Here is an 18,293-nt window from a genome sequence, read left to right as displayed (position 1 = left end):
CTGCTAGGCGAGTTATTATTTCTTAAAATTAATTAAAGCCCCAAAAATAAAAATTGCTTCCTCATGTACGGAATAATTTGTAATAAAATCAACTTGTAAAAAAATAAAATTTATTCACCTAAACATAACTTAAATTTTTTCTATTAAATTCAAACGATTAAATAAATTATATATATCAATAATATATATAATTTAAATGAAAAAAAAAAACTAATATTTAAAATTTTTAATCTGTGTAATCTATGCTTAATTGGTTACAAGAAGTTGATCTAAATTATTATAACAAATTCAAAGCAAATTAACTTTTGAGTTTTTTCTTTGGCACATTTTTATGTATACAATATTACCTGTGCATTTTTACTCAACGGTCAACGGTCGTGCCAGTGTCACGTCACGCCTAACTGACGAAGGAATCGGTTAAATTTGGACAACTTTAAGTAGTTACTTTACTACAAATGTGAATAATTGTAGCAAGTTCTACTACCTTGCAAATACAATTTATTTTATTTAGGATTAGTCAGTTAAAAAAAAATACATCGACTTTTAAAAAGTACATAATTATCGTCAAAACTTACAAGTTGTCTTCATTTCAAATATGTGAAAATCTTTTTCATTTAGGTTTTAATAAAATTTCATTGAGTTTGCAAGAATTCCTTTTATTTTTGGAATTAAAAAGTTCCGACCAACAAAGATTTGTTATTCAATAAATAACATTATTAATTAAAATATAACAAATAATTAGTTGCTATCGAAAAGTATACGAAGGTGGGTCAAGCATTGCTCTTTCTTTAAAGTTTGTTCAAATATATACACATAAATACATATGTTGGGTCCGCGTAGTTTCGCGTGACTTCCAACGTAGTATTTATTTCAAAACATCTAATTATAACAAGGATGTTGCTAAATATCATGTTATATATTTAACAAAAAATATGGCATCTATATAATTGTCCACGTTAATAAAATAATCTTCAAATACTATTTCATATAGACAGTTTGACAAATTGACTCATTAGACGCTTCCAATACGCTCCGTCGATTCGAGTCACTTTAATTATCTTAAATCTCATCCCTTGAGTAGAAACGTATTGACAATCTAATTAAAAATGTATTCTTGTCTATGCGCTAAATCAATGAGTCGTTTCTGGTGTATTCTATTCAATTAGTATCAAAATATAGTTAGACCAAGTTGCGACACAACTGTAGGACCAAATACTACTAACACTTTATATATTTAAGTTTTATATATTGAATACTTTTTTTTTTAAATTGAATATTATCATTTAAAACGACAAAAACACGAACACATAGCATCATCTAGCGAAATTCCATGCCTTAAAGCGCACTTTACGTTTATTGCGAGATCAATATTTTATTCGATTTACTTATAATAATTATACTAAGAGTTGATAGACATCTTCTCTTGTAGAATTTGAAAGTAACACGCCTGTAATTGAGAAACAAAATGAATTAATAAATACAAGTGATCCACTACTTAAACGTAGAAATATGTTCTTTTATGGATGAAAAAGGAACACCTGATAAAATGTGGTCACCACTATCCATATATATTGACACTTTAAACTGGTATATAAAAATACTAAGAATTACTGTTTGGCGGTAGAAATAATGATGAGTAGGTCATAGATGTTAATAATCCAGACCGGCGGACTAAGACCTACCACCAAGCAAATGAAAAAAATATAGCTTGTAATATTTATAAAATGATATAATGTTATATAACGAATCTACCTTCAATGTTGTAAACATGAGTCCCAACTCGCCGTGCTGCATACCAGGTTCCAAGAAATCCTCAACAAAGTGTATTTCGGAACCGAGTTGCAGAATGCGAGCTCGGACGACCACAAAATGGAAGACGGGAAAGAGTTCGTCCATACTCCATAGATAATGCTGACCTGGTGAAATGGATAAATAATAAATTTATTAATACCATTAATACACATATATGTTTGTTGATAATTGATCGACCGGCTCTGGGACCTCCTTCTGCGACATGTTTTCGCGGAAGGAGGCCATATACTCTCAGCACCTGTCGTTACCGAGTATGATTTTTATTAATCTCGGCAACGTCGTCGAAATAGAGGTCTACGCCGATAATTGTCGCCGGAGCCGTTACGTGGCTTAACCAGCCAGGGTGTGGCGTACCGGGTCCACGGACGCGACGCCCTCATGGCAGGACGGCAATAACTACAGCCTAGCGCGTAGCGCGATAAAAAATCTTTCGAGTACATTGAGAATTAACATCATTAGTATGATCCCTTCCCTAAGCCGGCCTTGCTTATATTATTCTATATTACTTCATATTGATTACAACTAATAAAGTAAAAATTTAAATTTGAAAAAGTAGATATATCAACATTTACCTAATTCCTGTTGCACGGCCGTCGTCATTTTTTGGAAAGTACTTCGTATGACGAGGAGTTTTTCTATGGGGGAAAAGGTGGTCTTCAATTGCTGGAGGGTTTCCACGGCTTCATTGAACAGTTGTTCTTTCATAGGGGAGAAAGGTGGGGAAGATTGATGGTTCTGGTTGGTTGCCCAAAATTTTCTATAAACAACACCAAAGATTACTTCATTAGTAACTAATGTAATGAAATATTATGAAAGCTCAACAAATAAAAGGAAACTGTAAGCAATTATTTCTTCGCTTGTCAGTGAAAAAACAGCTTTAAATAGTTAAAGCAATATTTGGCTTTAGTTAGTTTTGTGAAAGTTTAACATCTTTTATCCGTTTACTCGGATATAAATTGACACACATTATATCGAAATAATAACTAGCATTAATACGGAGTAAAATAATTTTCCGGTTGCTTTTAGTTCTACTAATGCAAGGCAGCTTCACAATAGGCTATTTGACAATGCGAAAAATAAAGTGTCAATTATTGTAATCGGTATATATTATGAGTATAAAAATGGTCATTTATTAACGAAAGTTGAAAATATCGATTAATTTATTCAAAAATCCATAATTAAAAATGCATTTTTTTAAACGTTAGTCAAGTGACACAAAACGCTCCTGATTGGTCGGGCTTATGATGACGTCACTTGCTTGTTAACCTCGTTTGCCTCCTGTACGTGGATTATATGTGCCACTGATTACAATACAAGCAAGTGACGTCACCGACCTCATTGCAGTGCCATATTGTCAAAGTAGCGTTTTCGCGCACTATATAAATATGGAATTTTTAATTTGATATTTTTCAGCAAATCTGTATTAGAATTTAAAAAAAAAAAAACAACTTTTACTGGGTTCCTTAACCTCTACTAAATAATATAAAATGGATTTTAAAAACCAGTCAAATAGCTAATTTAACAATTTAATTTTATAGTTAGATAAACCTTGTACTTTAAATTATAATATTCTACTTCAAGTAGAAGGGTATACCTTAGATCATAGATGTTTCTAGTCATTATGAATTTGAGAGAGTTCTTACATCATTTAACCTAAATAAGTAATAATTTATGTTCATCTCAACTTACTGATCAATTCCTAGGAAAGCCATAAGTGTTATGTCAGGCTGTTTGTTCCATTTGAGGAGTCTCCTCCAGTACAGATCGTCCTCTCGTTTGTTGTGCAAGGCGTACAGCACGAACAAAGCCGGATGTACTCTAGGCAATAATGTCGGCTGCAATAGTGATGCTGCTGATACTACCTCACTGAAAATTCACAATATAAAGGACAGAGTTTAAGAATATTAAGAGGTTTTATTAAGTCTAAAAATGGGTCCGATTGGTATTTATAATTTTTCATCGAACATGTAATTTTTTCAAATATTCAACGACGTCACGCGAGCCATTCGATTACATATACATCAAGAAAATATCATTGTTTTAAACAATCTATATTTTTTTAAGAAAAACGAACGTGGCGTTAAAATATAATGCCATATTAATATTATTATTTTTATGGTTTAGGTCGGCGGACGGGCAAATGAACCATGGTAAGTGGTCACCACCGCCCATAGACAATGGCGCTGTAAGAAATATTAACAATTCTTTGCATCGCTCATACAAACTTGGGAATTAAGATGTCCCTTGTTCCTGTAGTTACACTGGCTCATTCAACCTTCAAACCGGAACACAACAATATGTAGTACTGCTGTTTGGCGGTAGAATATCTAATGAGTGTTGTACCTACTCAGACGGGCTTGCACAAAGCCATATCACCAAGCAAATGGAATATTATAGGATGGAAAACAATACATAGACAGGATAACTATCGGTAGTCATATGCTGTTTGTTATTGAAGCGTTTCATTGTCTATCTCCTAACCTAACCACTTTAAAATACATATGGGTCATACGGAGAACCTCATTAAGTCTAGTAAGTAATTATGAAATTACCCATCTATCGGATTGCTTTCTTCATTATCGTCTGGATCCTCCTTAGTCTTATAAGGCAACACAATATCTGTGCCTTCTGATGGTAACGCTGGGAACAAAAGTCGAACAACTTGGTAAAGTCTTGAAGTAATACTTTTCAGTTCTTTGACAGCATGACTCAACAGAAGTGGATGAACGCGGACACCACCGTACGTTGTGTTAAAGGCGTTAGTTAGACTTAAGACGAGTTGTCCTAAAGGATGATGTGCGGATTCACAAGCCTGGAATTGACAAAAATAGTTTTTTCACTTTATTTTATTTTTACTGCATTGAAATGTAAGGTAAAAAAATAATAATGAAGTATTAATTATTCTCTTTTAATTAAAATTGGAAATTATTCTATTGTAATAAATAAAGTATATCTCTGTAAATTTTAATATTTGCTTCATAAAACTTAACGACTCGTCAATGACCTAAAAGATAATGAAATTGGTTTTATATCTTAATATTTTGTCAAGATAACATACTTACATTATATAAATATTGTTTTAATTCCGTGTAATCGTTCAAAGCCAGTGTTTTCTGGCCAAACTGCGGTATCACTTCTAAGCAATCAACTGACTTTTCCAAATCGGACCCTTTAGATTTTTTTGCAGAAAGATTGGAATGTTTCTCTTTATGAGAACAAGATATGGCAACCGCGACATTTTGCCATATTTTCACGTTATCTGTTACAGCGGACGTACCATTCGATAAATGATTACCGTTTGGAGTTAGAACGGTTTCAGATACACCCATGCATTGAAAACATTGTCGAAATATTGCGTTCCATTTCTGGTTTGGTACTACACTTAGTTTGCCAAATGAGCTAAAATGAAGAAATACAATACAATATAACGATTATTTCATCAACATTAAATGTATAAGCCCAAATATTAAACGAATTTAATACTTACTTCGGTTTTGAATTATCTGGAAGAACAGGATTGGACACATTTAGATGCATGACTCCATTTGATATTTTCACACCTTCTGTCCAAGCTCCGCTGAGAGAGCCTTCAATTTTATCGCCACTTGAGAAGGTCAACACACCCTTTCCTGAAAATACGCCGGCTGATCTGAACTCGCCCTCATAATGAGTTCCATCTTCGAAAACCATAACTCCGTGACCCTGCGAAGAATCAACATAATTAGATATAATAATAAATGAAAACTACACAGTTAAAAATGATAAAACGTACTGTCAATATATCCTGCGTAAATAATCCTTCATAGTAAATTCCATCCAAGGTCACAATAAGACCACAGCCATGTTTTTTGTTGTCGCTCCAATTACCAAGGTATTTTTCTCCTTTACCAATATCGTCCATGACGCCGTAGCCATGTCTGACGCCGACGACCCATTCCCCAGTGTATATTGTAGCTGTAGATGTAGTAAAATCACCCTGTTTTTTAATTCCATGACCATGAGGTTGACCATCTTTAAAGTATCCCTCGTAAATATCACCAGATGTATATTTCAGAACACCATAACCATTTTGCAGATTGTCTTTCCATTGACCTTCATAAATTCCTAAAACAAAAAAAAAACATTTCTTAACTCATAGAACTATATGTAAGGATAATAAATCGATTGAAAAGTTTGTATTACCTACTCCAGGGATTTCCATTTTTCCGTGACCACATAGAGCATTCATTTGAAACTGTCCAACGTAAAACTTGCCATCTGGCCATTCAATTTTACCACTACCATGAATTTTACCATCTAGCCATCGTCCATTGTATTTGGCATCTTTGTAAAATGCTGCCTTATTAGAAAATGTATAACTGGCTGTCCTGATAGCTGGAGGTTTGAATGTTGTTTCTTTATTTAAAACAGTTCGAATCGATGAATTTATTGAATGTAACCATTCGGTTTTTTCTTCTTCAGAAGTAGTAGTAACACATATTGTTTCTTCTGGAGTTGTAAGCTGTAATGCATTTTGTAAGGAGTCACTGTTTGGGACGGCTTCAACCCATAACGTTTCTAATGGATGGACGTTTGGTGTACTTCCGCTTACATGGACGAATAAATCATTAAATAGAATGAACCAATGGCTGCTGAATCGCCCGGGATTCACTAAATTTAAAGGGCGTGATTTCGATTCCCTGATCAATCGTCTCTCAGGCATTCTATACAAATCTAAACTTTTTCCAATAGTTTCCCAAAATAATTTAGTCACATCGGCTTCTTTTCTTTTCTTGTCTTGGTCTTCTATTAGAATATCTAATGATGAAACAACTTTGGCTATTTTTTCCTCTACAATCGCTCTGTGTTCGGCTTTTTTTCTTTTTGTTTTATGACGTAATAGTGACTGCGATATACATTTGTAAGAGCTTAATCTTGTCAATGGTTGCACAAATGCTAAGGAAACAACAGCTTCCAATGTCTTTTTATTATTTTTCTGCTTATTCGTAGGTAATTGATCACTAAATAAATTATAAATACTTGATGGAACATCAACAATATTGTTAATATGAGCGAAACCACCAATAACAATTAAATTGCTTATACTTATATAATACTTTCTATATAAATAAATAAATTCTTCTAAATTTTTTATTAATGAAATATCACATTCGTTTATGTGCTTCTCAGCATATTGCCAAGTTGATAGAACATTCAAAGCAGTTATATTTAATATGTCACTAAACATATCACAAACTGTTTCATATACATTGGAATGTGTAGTTATTGCTTTGCTCTTTTTGAGAAAAGGCTTTACTAGTGAATGATATATTAAAAGCATTTCTTCTAGATATCTTTGAGCAATAGACAAGTTTTGAAATTCTGGGCATATTGTGGATTTTTCTACAGAACAGTAACTAATGTTGCCAGAAGACAGTACCCTCCAATGATAGCACAAATTTTCGGCTTTATTGCCAAGACTTTGAGTTTCATTGACATTGCTTTGACAATTTTTATCCTTTTCATTAGAAATTTCATCATTTTTCTTATTTAAATTTACAACACTGTCAGTAAATCCATCTAGATGTTTACCCATATAGAAAATGTTTTCATTGTGTGTGTAGGCAAGGGTGTGGTTATCAGTAGCTATCATGTCTCTGATACGGTCACTATCAGAATTCTCTGTAAATTGTTTAGGACTACTTTTATCTTCTCTTGTATCAAAGCTAACTTGATTGAAATGATTGTAGCCCCACATAAAAAGTCTGCCATCTAAAGTTAATGCACTGCAATGCCATTTACCACAAGATACCTTTTGCAAGCCAAAACCGGATAAACTCATAACTATCATTGGTTTGATTCTCTTTACAGTATCACCTATACCTAATTGTCCATGTGATATGTCGCCCCAAGTCCACAGCTCAGTTGCTAATATATTTTTACCAAGTTTTGACATGTTTTTGAGATTCTCATTCTTTCTAGCTGTCTCAAACTCTTTTTCACTACTAATTGTACTTGTTGAAAATTGAAGATCTTCAAATTTGTTCGAAATGCAACTGTACATAAGTGAATTTACTTCTTCATTGAAGTTACGGTTCAAAATTTCAACTGTTTCATTGTTGTCACTACTACCACTTACATGTCTAGATAAAGTAGCTACTTTGTCACCAACTGTTTTAACACCTTCATAAACAAAATTTGTAAGATTGGAAACATTTTCTTTAATTATTCTTGTAGGTTTCTCTGTATATTCTACTAAATAATCTTCCCCTGCCGATACCCAAGACAGTTGTCTACTTAAAAACTGTCTTGCTGCATCAGTATTAATAAATATATTATTTATTTTTTCTGTATTATTATGATCATTCTCAGTATTTTCTCTATCATCATCATCTTCAACATTTTCTAATTGTACTTCATTATCTGTATCTAAATTATTATTTACATATTGTATGGCATCAGGTTTTTCGACTTTGGACTCTTCAGAAGAAGGACTTGAATCTTCTGTAAGACTTTGAGCATCAACATGAACATCAGTCTGAGGAGCGGTCGTGCTACTCGAATCTTCACTAGACTTACTTATGTGAACTCCAAGGGGACAAGTTTCAGATAAAGAAGGAACTGAGGCAGGTGAAGCCAGCCCTATAATTGTTTGACACTGTGAGCAATTAGATGCAAACACTTCTTCATCATCATTTTCACTATCTGTATCACAATTGCCAGAGTTTCTAACATTTTTTCTTGCTATCACAGCAGCAAAATCTTGACCTACAGAAGCACTGTATACTGTCCTTCCCTCAAAGAATGGGACTTTCTTAATACTATTAGTTTCTAATGCTATTTGAGGCATTACACCAGAGCCCCAGAGATGTCCATCACTGCTAATAAATAGTTGCCCAAAATCACTTGTCACTACATTTCTAAATTTTACTTTAAAACTAGTACTTTTAAAGCCATGAGGGCAACACTTTGATTCCTCTTTAACAACAATTTCTTCTTTGTTTTTAAAACAAGAATTTGTTTTGTAGAGGCGTCCATGTACATCAATAATATATAAGATATCATTGTGGTACGATATGTCTATGGCTGATATACCGCTAATTTTTTTAAAACTTAAATTTTCTTCCAAAACAGTGCAATAATAAAGGCCATGGTCACTTCCAAGAACAATGAAATCTGTGTCCAAAGAACAAAGTTTAACAATCTTATCAGGTACCTGTTGCAAAGAGGGTATATTTAATGTTGTTATACCTCTCCAGAACTTATGTTGACTCATTTTATGAACACTTTCTCCTTCCTTTGACTGAAACTAGGCGGATCATTATGACCAATTAAGGCGATTATTTATTTTCTCACAACAAATGTGATGTTCATAATGAAGTGACATTTATACAAGATCACTATTGTATTATTGATATATGAAACACAAATTGATTCAGGAAAACGTTTGATAATAATATTTTATTTATTATGCAAAATTGGTAATGATTAACTTCGAATACTAGGAATGGGTTGACGTTAGAAGTTTGACAGCTGATTTAAATTGTCAGAAGTAATCATCATGTTTTTATATGTCATTTTGTAAATGGTTGGACGAGTATTCGAATGTCTGAAATAATCTGTATTCAAAGCAGAAATTATTTATAAAGTAGAGCTGTCAAGCTCGTGCTGCACAAGTGTTCAATTCGCCTTTTTCTCCTAAAAAATGGCGAGTCGCGGTGGAGCTTCTAGACGCGTTCCAGAAAATGAAGCTGCGATTACTTATGTGCAGTGCGATGGATTGGTAAATGATAAGATTTTACTGTGTGTAGTGAAATAATGAACATATTTACTTCACAAAGCATTCATTTAAATCTGTTGACGCGTCATGTTAGCTATAAATTTGGCTTATTCTAAGATGTTACACCAGTTCCTTTATTAAGAAATAATGGTTTTTTATTAACGTAATCATGTGATACTATAATTATTGTATGGATTCATATATTCATTAAAATATCGATCGTCTTTTTGTATAGGTTATAATGTACCCCAAATTCGTTTATTTACCTGTGGAGACATGACTCATGAACTGTTTTGAGATGCTCACCTCACTTTCTACTATTCGAAGTTATATGTTTGTTATGTTTCAACGGTTGATTGACCTTTATTAACAGTTATGGGTGTGTGATGTTTTGCTTAAAAAAGTTTTGTGATGATATTTCAGATATTGTTTTAAATATATTTTAACTCTTTTTATATTCAAAAGTAATAGTTAAAAATATGCTCATAAATATTTAACTTTCTGTTCATTAAATTCATAAAATGATTGAGCAGTCACATTATCAAATCAACCCTAAAAATCTTAAAATCATTACACTATCATTTTCAAGAGAAGCATACTTATTAATGGATATAAATTTCAGTACAATTGTATTTCAGCTAGAACACTTGCTTCCAAAGCAAAATGTAATATTCTTAAAAAAATATTTATTTGAATTCTGTTATTAAAGGCAGTGATGAAGATAGTGAAGCACTGTCATGAGGAGTCATATAGTAACATGGAAGTGGCCCAAGGGGCTCTTCTAGGGTTAGTAGTGGAAAACCGCTTAGAGATCACCAACTGCTTTCCATTCCCAAAACATGATGATACAATGGACGAGGAAGAATATCAGCTGGATATGATGCGGAGACTCCGTCGTGTCAATGTTGATCATTTTCATGTGGGCTGGTAAGTATCAAATAAATTACAAGGTATAAAATTATAATTTTGCAAATATCATATAGGATCAGCATAAAACTTCAATTTATAATAATAAAGTGTAATTATAGTACATTTTACAGAACATTTCGCATAAAATACTGAAGCACAATTATGTAAATGTGTAAATTAAATAGTAAATTATTTAAAAATTGTATATGTCACTGGGCTGTTTTTGTATATAGAATTAATAAATGAATATTAATCTCAATTTTAGGTACCAGAGTGCAGATGTGGGCAACTTTTTAAGCCAATCTCTATTGGAGTCACAGTACCACTATCAGACATCGATTGAGGAGAGTGTTGTCGTTATCTACGACACCAAGAAGTCAGCTAGAGGATTCTTGACTTTAAAAGCTTACCGTCTGACTCCGCAAGTAAGTATACAATTTCAAATAAAGTAATAGATACAAATGTTTTTGTCATTATAATTTGAAGGTTTGAAAGTATCATTTTTTATATAAAAATCTAAATTATATGCTTACATTTCTTTAGTGTTTTTACTGAAATTATATAATAATATTAACTTCTATGTTTCAAGGCTATAGCAATGTACAAGGAGAGAGATTACACACCAGAAGCATTACGTAACTTAAAGATTGGTTACGAGAGCCTGTTTATTGAGGTGCCAATAGTAATTCGCAACTCACCTCTGACAAACATTATGATGTCAGAGCTCTCTGAGATGATTCCTGAGGAGGAAGGTTCCAAGTTCTTGGATCTGGGAACTGCATCAGTGCTTGAAGGTAATATATTTTTGCCCTATTTTATACTATATATACCTTTTTCCTAAATTTCTATGAAAGTTTAAAAATAATTGGCATTCAATTTTATTTGTATGCATTGTTAATTTTACTTATCTGTTGTTTACATATTTGCTTTGCCATAAGTACATGCATGCTCAACTCAAAGTCAAATAATCCTACAATTATTTTAATATTTTATTGCTGTATCTATTACGATTTTTATCTAAATTTAAAATTTTTGTTTTTAAGCCTAAGTAAGAAGTAAAAAAAAGTATACTTGCTTAAAAGTCTACATTTGTATTGAATAAATATTTAACTGAGACCACTTATCTTGTAATTTCACTCAGACACATATGAGTACTAAAAGTGACAATCTTATCTTTAGTAATGTAAGTCGATGACAAATTGTCATCATTGTCATTGACAACGGCTAGGGTTTTGATGAAACTAAATAGACTGCATGCATTCAATTTCGTATAAACAACAATAATATAGTTCAGGGTCCATAGTCTATTTTTGCACTTGATTACTATCAAGCTAATGTTTCCTGAGTAGCTTCATTATGATGAGACGCCCAACAATTTCCTGTGGATAAAATATGTTGATTTGATGATTCTCGAAAATTTATTACTAACTGGGATTGTTTTTGCTTAATCTCAAAATAATCATCTAAATTATTTAAATAATTTGTGTGTACATGAATGCACTATGCGAATCATGGCATCTAACATGTGATGTACCTTGTCCCTGTACAAAGACTGGCTCACAATTCAAATCAGAACACGACAATACTTAATATTTGGTTATTTTAAAAATTAAAACCTGCACTAAAACCGCACCAGCTTTATATTAACTAATTTTGAAAAAGTTATGTATGATATTTGTGCTATTTGTTTACAGGTCAATTAAGGAGTTTGATGGAACGTGTTGATGAATTAAACCAGGAAGCCATTAAATTCAACCGCTACCAGCAGTTAGTAGTCCGCCAACAGCAAGACAAGCACCGTTGGTTGCTTAAGCGGGCTCAAGAGAATGCTGCTCGTGCTGCCAAGGACGAGGCACCGCTACCAGAGGAAGATGTCAATAAACTGTTCAAGCCGCACACAGTTCCACCAAGGCTAAATCCTATGATTGTGGCTGGTCAAATTAACACATACAGTGCACATATAAGTCAGTTCTGTTCTCAGAGTCTGGCTAAGTTGTATCTGACTCAAGCACTCCAGAATGCTAAGGAAGCGAAACAGAACAATTAGATTATGTTTTGATTTGTATTAAATTGTGAACTGTGTAAATTTTCGGTTTTTATTAAACCTATATCAAAATTAAATGTGTTTTTATATATTTTTTAATAAAATATCAATATAGTGTTGCCGTTTAATAAAGTATATTTTGAGTTTCAATTTAGTTTTTCGTTGTTTATATTATGTACATGATAAAAAGTTAGCATATCATTAACAACTTTTAAAAAATCAAGTTATAATAAAAAATAAATAAAGCCTATATCAATTCATAAGTTCAACCATATAAATCCCACATAGTATCAACACGTACAAGTAAGTTCAATTCTAAGCACACATATTACATAAAATAAAACTTAATAGTACAATAATTGTAAAACTATTTCTCAATATGCTATTTTTATGATAATATATTTCAGTAATAAAGTATTTTAAAAATAATGAATTCAAGATAGTAGTGTTTTTAAAAAGGTGCGAGCTTTATTTAGTTTCCCAGATATATTTTTAACGTCAACAGTTTAATTCAATTTTCAACAAAATTTAAGTATTGTATAAAGCCTACAATATCTCAATGGAAGGTTAATATTGAGTTCCTATTCTCGCATCCTTAATAAATTGCAAAATTTCTTAGGTAAGCCTTACATTATCATACGTCTCATTAAATAAGAGAGGAAATAAACCTTTTTCTTGTTTACTGCATCTGTAGTATTACATAATTGCTTAATTAGGCTAATTTTATCTTTATAACATAGCCCCACAATGTTCTTTCCGGGTAAGCGTTACAGAGCTAGTGCCGACAAAGTTAATGGCGATGGTGGATTGTCCCTTGATTACCTCAAATTGCTTTATCCCGGCCAAGTTCGATGCCGCCCCTGTATAATTGAGGGCAATTTGTCCTACTCCTAAATTACGCAATTTTCTGACCTTTTAATACTTATAAAAATTGTATTATATGAATATCGTTTATGGTTGAACGTGCAGAATATTTTAATATGACATTGAATTGACATGTAAATTATTATAAATGTTATTATGCGTAACATGAATTTACATTTTTTTAGTATAAAAAATTAAATAACCTTTATTTTTAACAGCCCTGATACAAGTTCAAAAATCATCAAAGTAATTTTTGATTTGAATTTAATTCTAATATTTCATATAAGAAAGTACTAAGCCTACTTTGTACAAGGGTCATACATTTTATCTAAGTTCGTTCATATGCCGGATTTGCATATTTTTGTTGTTTTTTGTTTGAAAAGGTTTGTTACGAAATAGTTAAATTTAAATTTAATAAATATATGATGATGAGTTTCAAAGACAGGCGACGGAACTCTTCAATAAATGCCAGCAAATCAACCGTCATTGTTGCTATTGCATATCTACAAATTGCTTACGCAATCACACAACATAATATCAGGTCTGCACCCTTTATGGGAGGACGCAGATGTGTTCAATACACCACGGTACCTTTCTGTAAAAGTTGTTACGATATTTTTTTACATTGCGCCTATAAAAGTTAAATAGCAATTTCAGAATAGCATTAAATTAATAAGCTCACTAGATTATGGTCGTTATTCGTTTATAATCCATTTTGTTTCTAAATATACGTTATTCAAACTAGTTTTAATTAAAAATCGATATTTATAATCAATCACTAAATAACATGCACGCTTAACATTTAAATAAGTATTAATATTGCGTGTGACGTGACTACGTCCGACCTTAATATGTATTATTTATGAGACAATTTTCATTTAATAAAGCTATCAAAGAAAGGAAATAAGATGTCTGAAGGTCCAGGTGACTTTCGTGACCAATTTGAAAACTTGATAATAATCACTATGAACCGCAATTATGAAGAAACCGCAAAGATTATGCGTTACGTGAATATGTCTAATTTGGGTATAATTTTAGGACTCCATCTTGCGTTTTTACCTATTCCAACTTAATTCCAACTGACTTTATGTCTTTAAATTTACTTTGCAGATTTATTTTTTATTCTTAGTTATCGTTGGTAAACGTCCTGCTGACCGAAGTTGACCCTTAGCAAATACAAATGATTTAAAATAATGTGTACTGGTACATAAGTGCACTCTCTCTTCCTTCATTACCTTTTTACCTGGACGGTAATCGGACTCGAGGAGAGCATCAGGCGCAGAACCAATGGCTTTATGTGCTTTCGAGGCACACTGACTTCTAGATTTCTACTTTAATATTAGACTAATGAGGCAATTGTAATAAGCATTTCTATTCCTCCCTTTATAAACAAAAATAAAAATTAAACGTGTGTGAGCACATGCGGAACGGTTACTCTATTTATATGTTAAAAATCATGTATGTCTTTCTTTTAAAAGAAGGAATGATAATGAAGTCTTTATACTTTAGTTTATATGTATATGTTTATTATACAGACAAACGCATCTCTATTCAAAACGTGATATATGCAACAAAAAGGAAACAACTTTATGTTTTATATATTATTTATTAGGTACATGGCATGGTTTGATGACGTAGGTACACTTCTTAATTTTTACAATAGCTGTAATTTAAACCACTTCTTTAGCATTTATGCTGTGGTTTGTTTTATGTCGCAAATTATATAATTATTTAACGGGGCTTATTCTTAAATAACACGACTATATTTGTAAAGTTAAATTCATAAAGTTATAAAATCAATACCTGTAATTTAATTTAATTCCGATCAAATATTGATAACTATAAAATGATACTTTAAGTTATAGAAACGTTTGATATATCAGGTGATATATCCAACCAATTATTCAAACAATTTGCAAAATACGAATAAGATTAATGAATTTTTACACTTTTAGAGTTTTGTAAAAAATAGTATGGTTTTCATTAGTAAATAAAAATAGGAATTAGCAATTTTAGTTCTTCTACACTTAAGGCTTGAAATAGAAGATTAAGCCAAAGCATTATTCTTGATTCGTTACAGATGTCACACTCGATATGTTCGATTTAAGTTTTTGCCGTGATTTAAAATAAAAGGCGGACCGTCGATAGACAGATAAGATAGCTGCGGTTTGGGGACTATTCTTGAAAAAAAAAAAACTCGAAACTCACCGCAGACGGCAGAACGCAATCGTGAAATGTCAAAAAGTACTATGAGATATTAACTGGGTATAATTGTAGCATTTAATGGTAGGTGAATCAAGATAGCTATCATTTATCAGCGTTAGACAGTTTTCAACATTTCACAGGTGACTTCTTACAGAATAGCATTAAGTTACAAATTGTTAGTAAATTCGACGAGTGCGTGAGTCAATTAGATCCCAGGTGGTCCAAAGGCTATGTAAATGTTAAGTGGATGACGATTGCGATGAAGTATCACATAGTATTAATTAAATTCGTGTTCATAATTCACCTGTACTTGCACGTTTTAAATTAAATACTGTGACATCAAAGAACCGCTCTTTCATTTAAAATTTTAAACTCTTTATATAGACCAGTCTTTCGCCCAGCTGTGGTAATTTACAGGCTGGTATTGTAATTGATTCCAATTGATGAGTCATATAGATTTTAGAGGAATGTCAAGTCCGACAATTGTCAAATGCATTATCTGATAAAGTTGAATATCCTCCATTATCACAATAAAGATAATTTAACTACTCTGAAAACAATGCCCTTTATAGCATTTCTTGAACTATAATATGCGGACAACCAGTATAATTAGGCTAATTTAGGTTCAAAGACAGTTAATGGAGGCCGCGCTATAATTCTAGACACGAAGTATTCTGGATAATATACTGCAAATGAACTGATAATTTAATTACATTATTTATATATTTCTTCTCCTTAATAGGAGAGGAGACCTTTACTATGCCGTCGGCTGTTGCAGATACAGATCGGCATTAAAGGGTTAAATTATAAAATAAATGTCAATGATGTACAGATATTTGTGGATCATATTTTTTATTAATTGATATTTAAAAATATGATAAAGCAAAATATTTATAATTAATTAAAATGATTAAAGGAATATGATAAAATAAGTGGTGTAGTACATACACTTCATAAAAGTACTTTAAATAGACAATTAATCATTTTTACATCAAGTAGGCTTAGAATAAAAATAGTCTATGGGTAGATTAAAGAAAAAATATTTTTTTTTTATATAATTAAGATATTTTCAAAACAAAGTAATATTACAGAAATATTATAAAGTAATATGTATTATATAAATTTAATTATATAGAGAATACTAGTAGCGCGTAAATTTATTTTAATTAATATCGCATCATTCAATTAAAGAATAAACGGCTTAAACAGCTGGAGTCGATTTATTATCAAACTCAAGTAACTTTTGCGATTAATACCATAAGTGATCAAGTCTTCTACTCGCTCATATTTTTTGTGTCGTGATGATACCACACTGCTGGCCTCTGGTAATTTTATTATGCAAATGCGGCATAAAGTGTTGCCAGCCATAATCGCTCAAATTACAGCTACCCAGAGACAAGTGCGCGGGAAATGGCGCCGCTAAAAAATGGCGGGAACTCGTAATGTGCTGTAAATACAGCAATCAATTGGCATTATATGCTTATTAAGAATGAAATCGAGTATTTTATGTTAATGGAAAGTAGTTCAGAAACGGATAGTAAGTAATATACTTAATAGTTTTTATTTTTTATTTACACTTTATAGATTTTTTTTTACTTTTATTGACCAACGATGAACATGCAGAAAAAGATTTTTGTTTAATTTTTTTATCGAAACTTTAGCGTATTTTATTTATTTAAAACAGGAACTAATTAGTAACTCTCCCGGTCGATGGTCATTTCCAGTTTTGATGTTCAATATATATTTTTTATTTTATGAAATTGCTAAATTATATCAAAATTAGTGACTAAATGAGAACTTTGTTAGGAGGGACACAAAAGAGGAGGTTCTGAGTCCACAACTGATAAAATGGACTGACCTTCAGAAATCGATAACACAACTTTGATAACATTTAAGTATTGGTTTTGGTGGATTTAATCAAAAGCTTGGATATTACAGTTATTACCAGGCATGGGTTAATTTCAAAATATACGATAAAGGAGGCAAAAATAATATTTAGGCTGCCGGTCCTCGGTGCAATTTGGAAGATTGCTTCTGCGCCGCCGCTCGTTTTCTGTGAATTTTTTAATTAAATTACGAACCAGATGCGGTCCAGTTGGACTCAGAGCTGATCAGCCCTACCGCGTAATTTATTTATGACTCTTCGTCAATTAAACGTAATACTAGATTACGACCGCTACCTCGCACGCCTTTTTAATTTTAAAATATGTATTTTTAATAAACATCGTGAAACTGTGTAAAATAATGCAAAGATTTTTTTAAGTACAATTTACGCATGATACGATGAACGGCCTGACATATTTTATGTCAGAAATAAACAGCGAAACATAATTTTTTTACTTTATAGACAGACGTCATTCGCTTAGCACTCTACACAAAAAAAAAAAAATGTAGAAAATGTGTACTCCAGTTACGTTATACATATATGAATGTAATTTTTAAAGTAAATGTAATAAAATCTATATTTATAAATACTACTAACGATAAGCCTATATATAAAAGATTTACCAGAAGATCAAGCGCCTTTCGGAGAATATAAAATTATTATTTACATACAAGTAGTTAGTTGCTCTTCGGAGTATCACCTGTTTTAAATTTTAATTAGCTTTAAAATTATCTCTTTGTTTAATAATACTATTCGACAGTGAAATTAAATTATGCGAAAATGTATAGTTTTACTCGTAAACAATATATTACGTA

The 18,293-nt window shown here is 31.8% G+C and overlaps 2 protein-coding genes across 2 annotated transcripts; one reads left to right on the top strand and one right to left on the bottom strand.

Annotated features, from left to right (window-relative positions):
• Positions 1 to 239: 239 nt before the first annotated feature.
• Positions 240 to 9,303, bottom strand: LOC125076967 (alsin). Its single transcript, XM_047688723.1, has 9 exons — positions 5,995 to 9,303; positions 5,585 to 5,916; positions 5,300 to 5,514; positions 4,875 to 5,211; positions 4,365 to 4,624; positions 3,502 to 3,678; positions 2,385 to 2,569; positions 1,753 to 1,916; positions 240 to 1,447 (listed from the first exon to the last, which is right to left on the bottom strand). Exons 1-9 carry the CDS (start codon positions 9,065 to 9,067, stop codon positions 1,400 to 1,402), a joined length of 4,791 nt encoding a protein of 1,596 aa, XP_047544679.1. The 5' UTR covers positions 9,068 to 9,303; the 3' UTR covers positions 240 to 1,399.
• A 120-nt stretch (positions 9,304 to 9,423) lies between these two features.
• LOC125076896 (eukaryotic translation initiation factor 3 subunit H) lies at positions 9,424 to 12,601 on the top strand. The gene is made up of 5 exons (XM_047688626.1): positions 9,424 to 9,574; positions 10,281 to 10,498; positions 10,746 to 10,905; positions 11,070 to 11,274; positions 12,175 to 12,601. The coding sequence occupies exons 1-5, from the start codon at positions 9,497 to 9,499 to the stop codon at positions 12,525 to 12,527; spliced, it is 1,014 nt and encodes a 337-aa protein (XP_047544582.1). The 5' UTR covers positions 9,424 to 9,496; the 3' UTR covers positions 12,528 to 12,601.
• The last annotated feature ends 5,692 nt before the right edge of the window (positions 12,602 to 18,293 follow it).

Source organism: Vanessa atalanta, chromosome 3, assembly GCF_905147765.1.
Source record: "Vanessa atalanta chromosome 3, ilVanAtal1.2, whole genome shotgun sequence".
NCBI lineage: Eukaryota > Metazoa > Arthropoda > Insecta > Lepidoptera > Nymphalidae > Vanessa > Vanessa atalanta.
The sequence above is the reverse complement of the archived record's forward strand: the minus strand, read 5'-3'. Positions and strand labels throughout refer to the sequence as shown.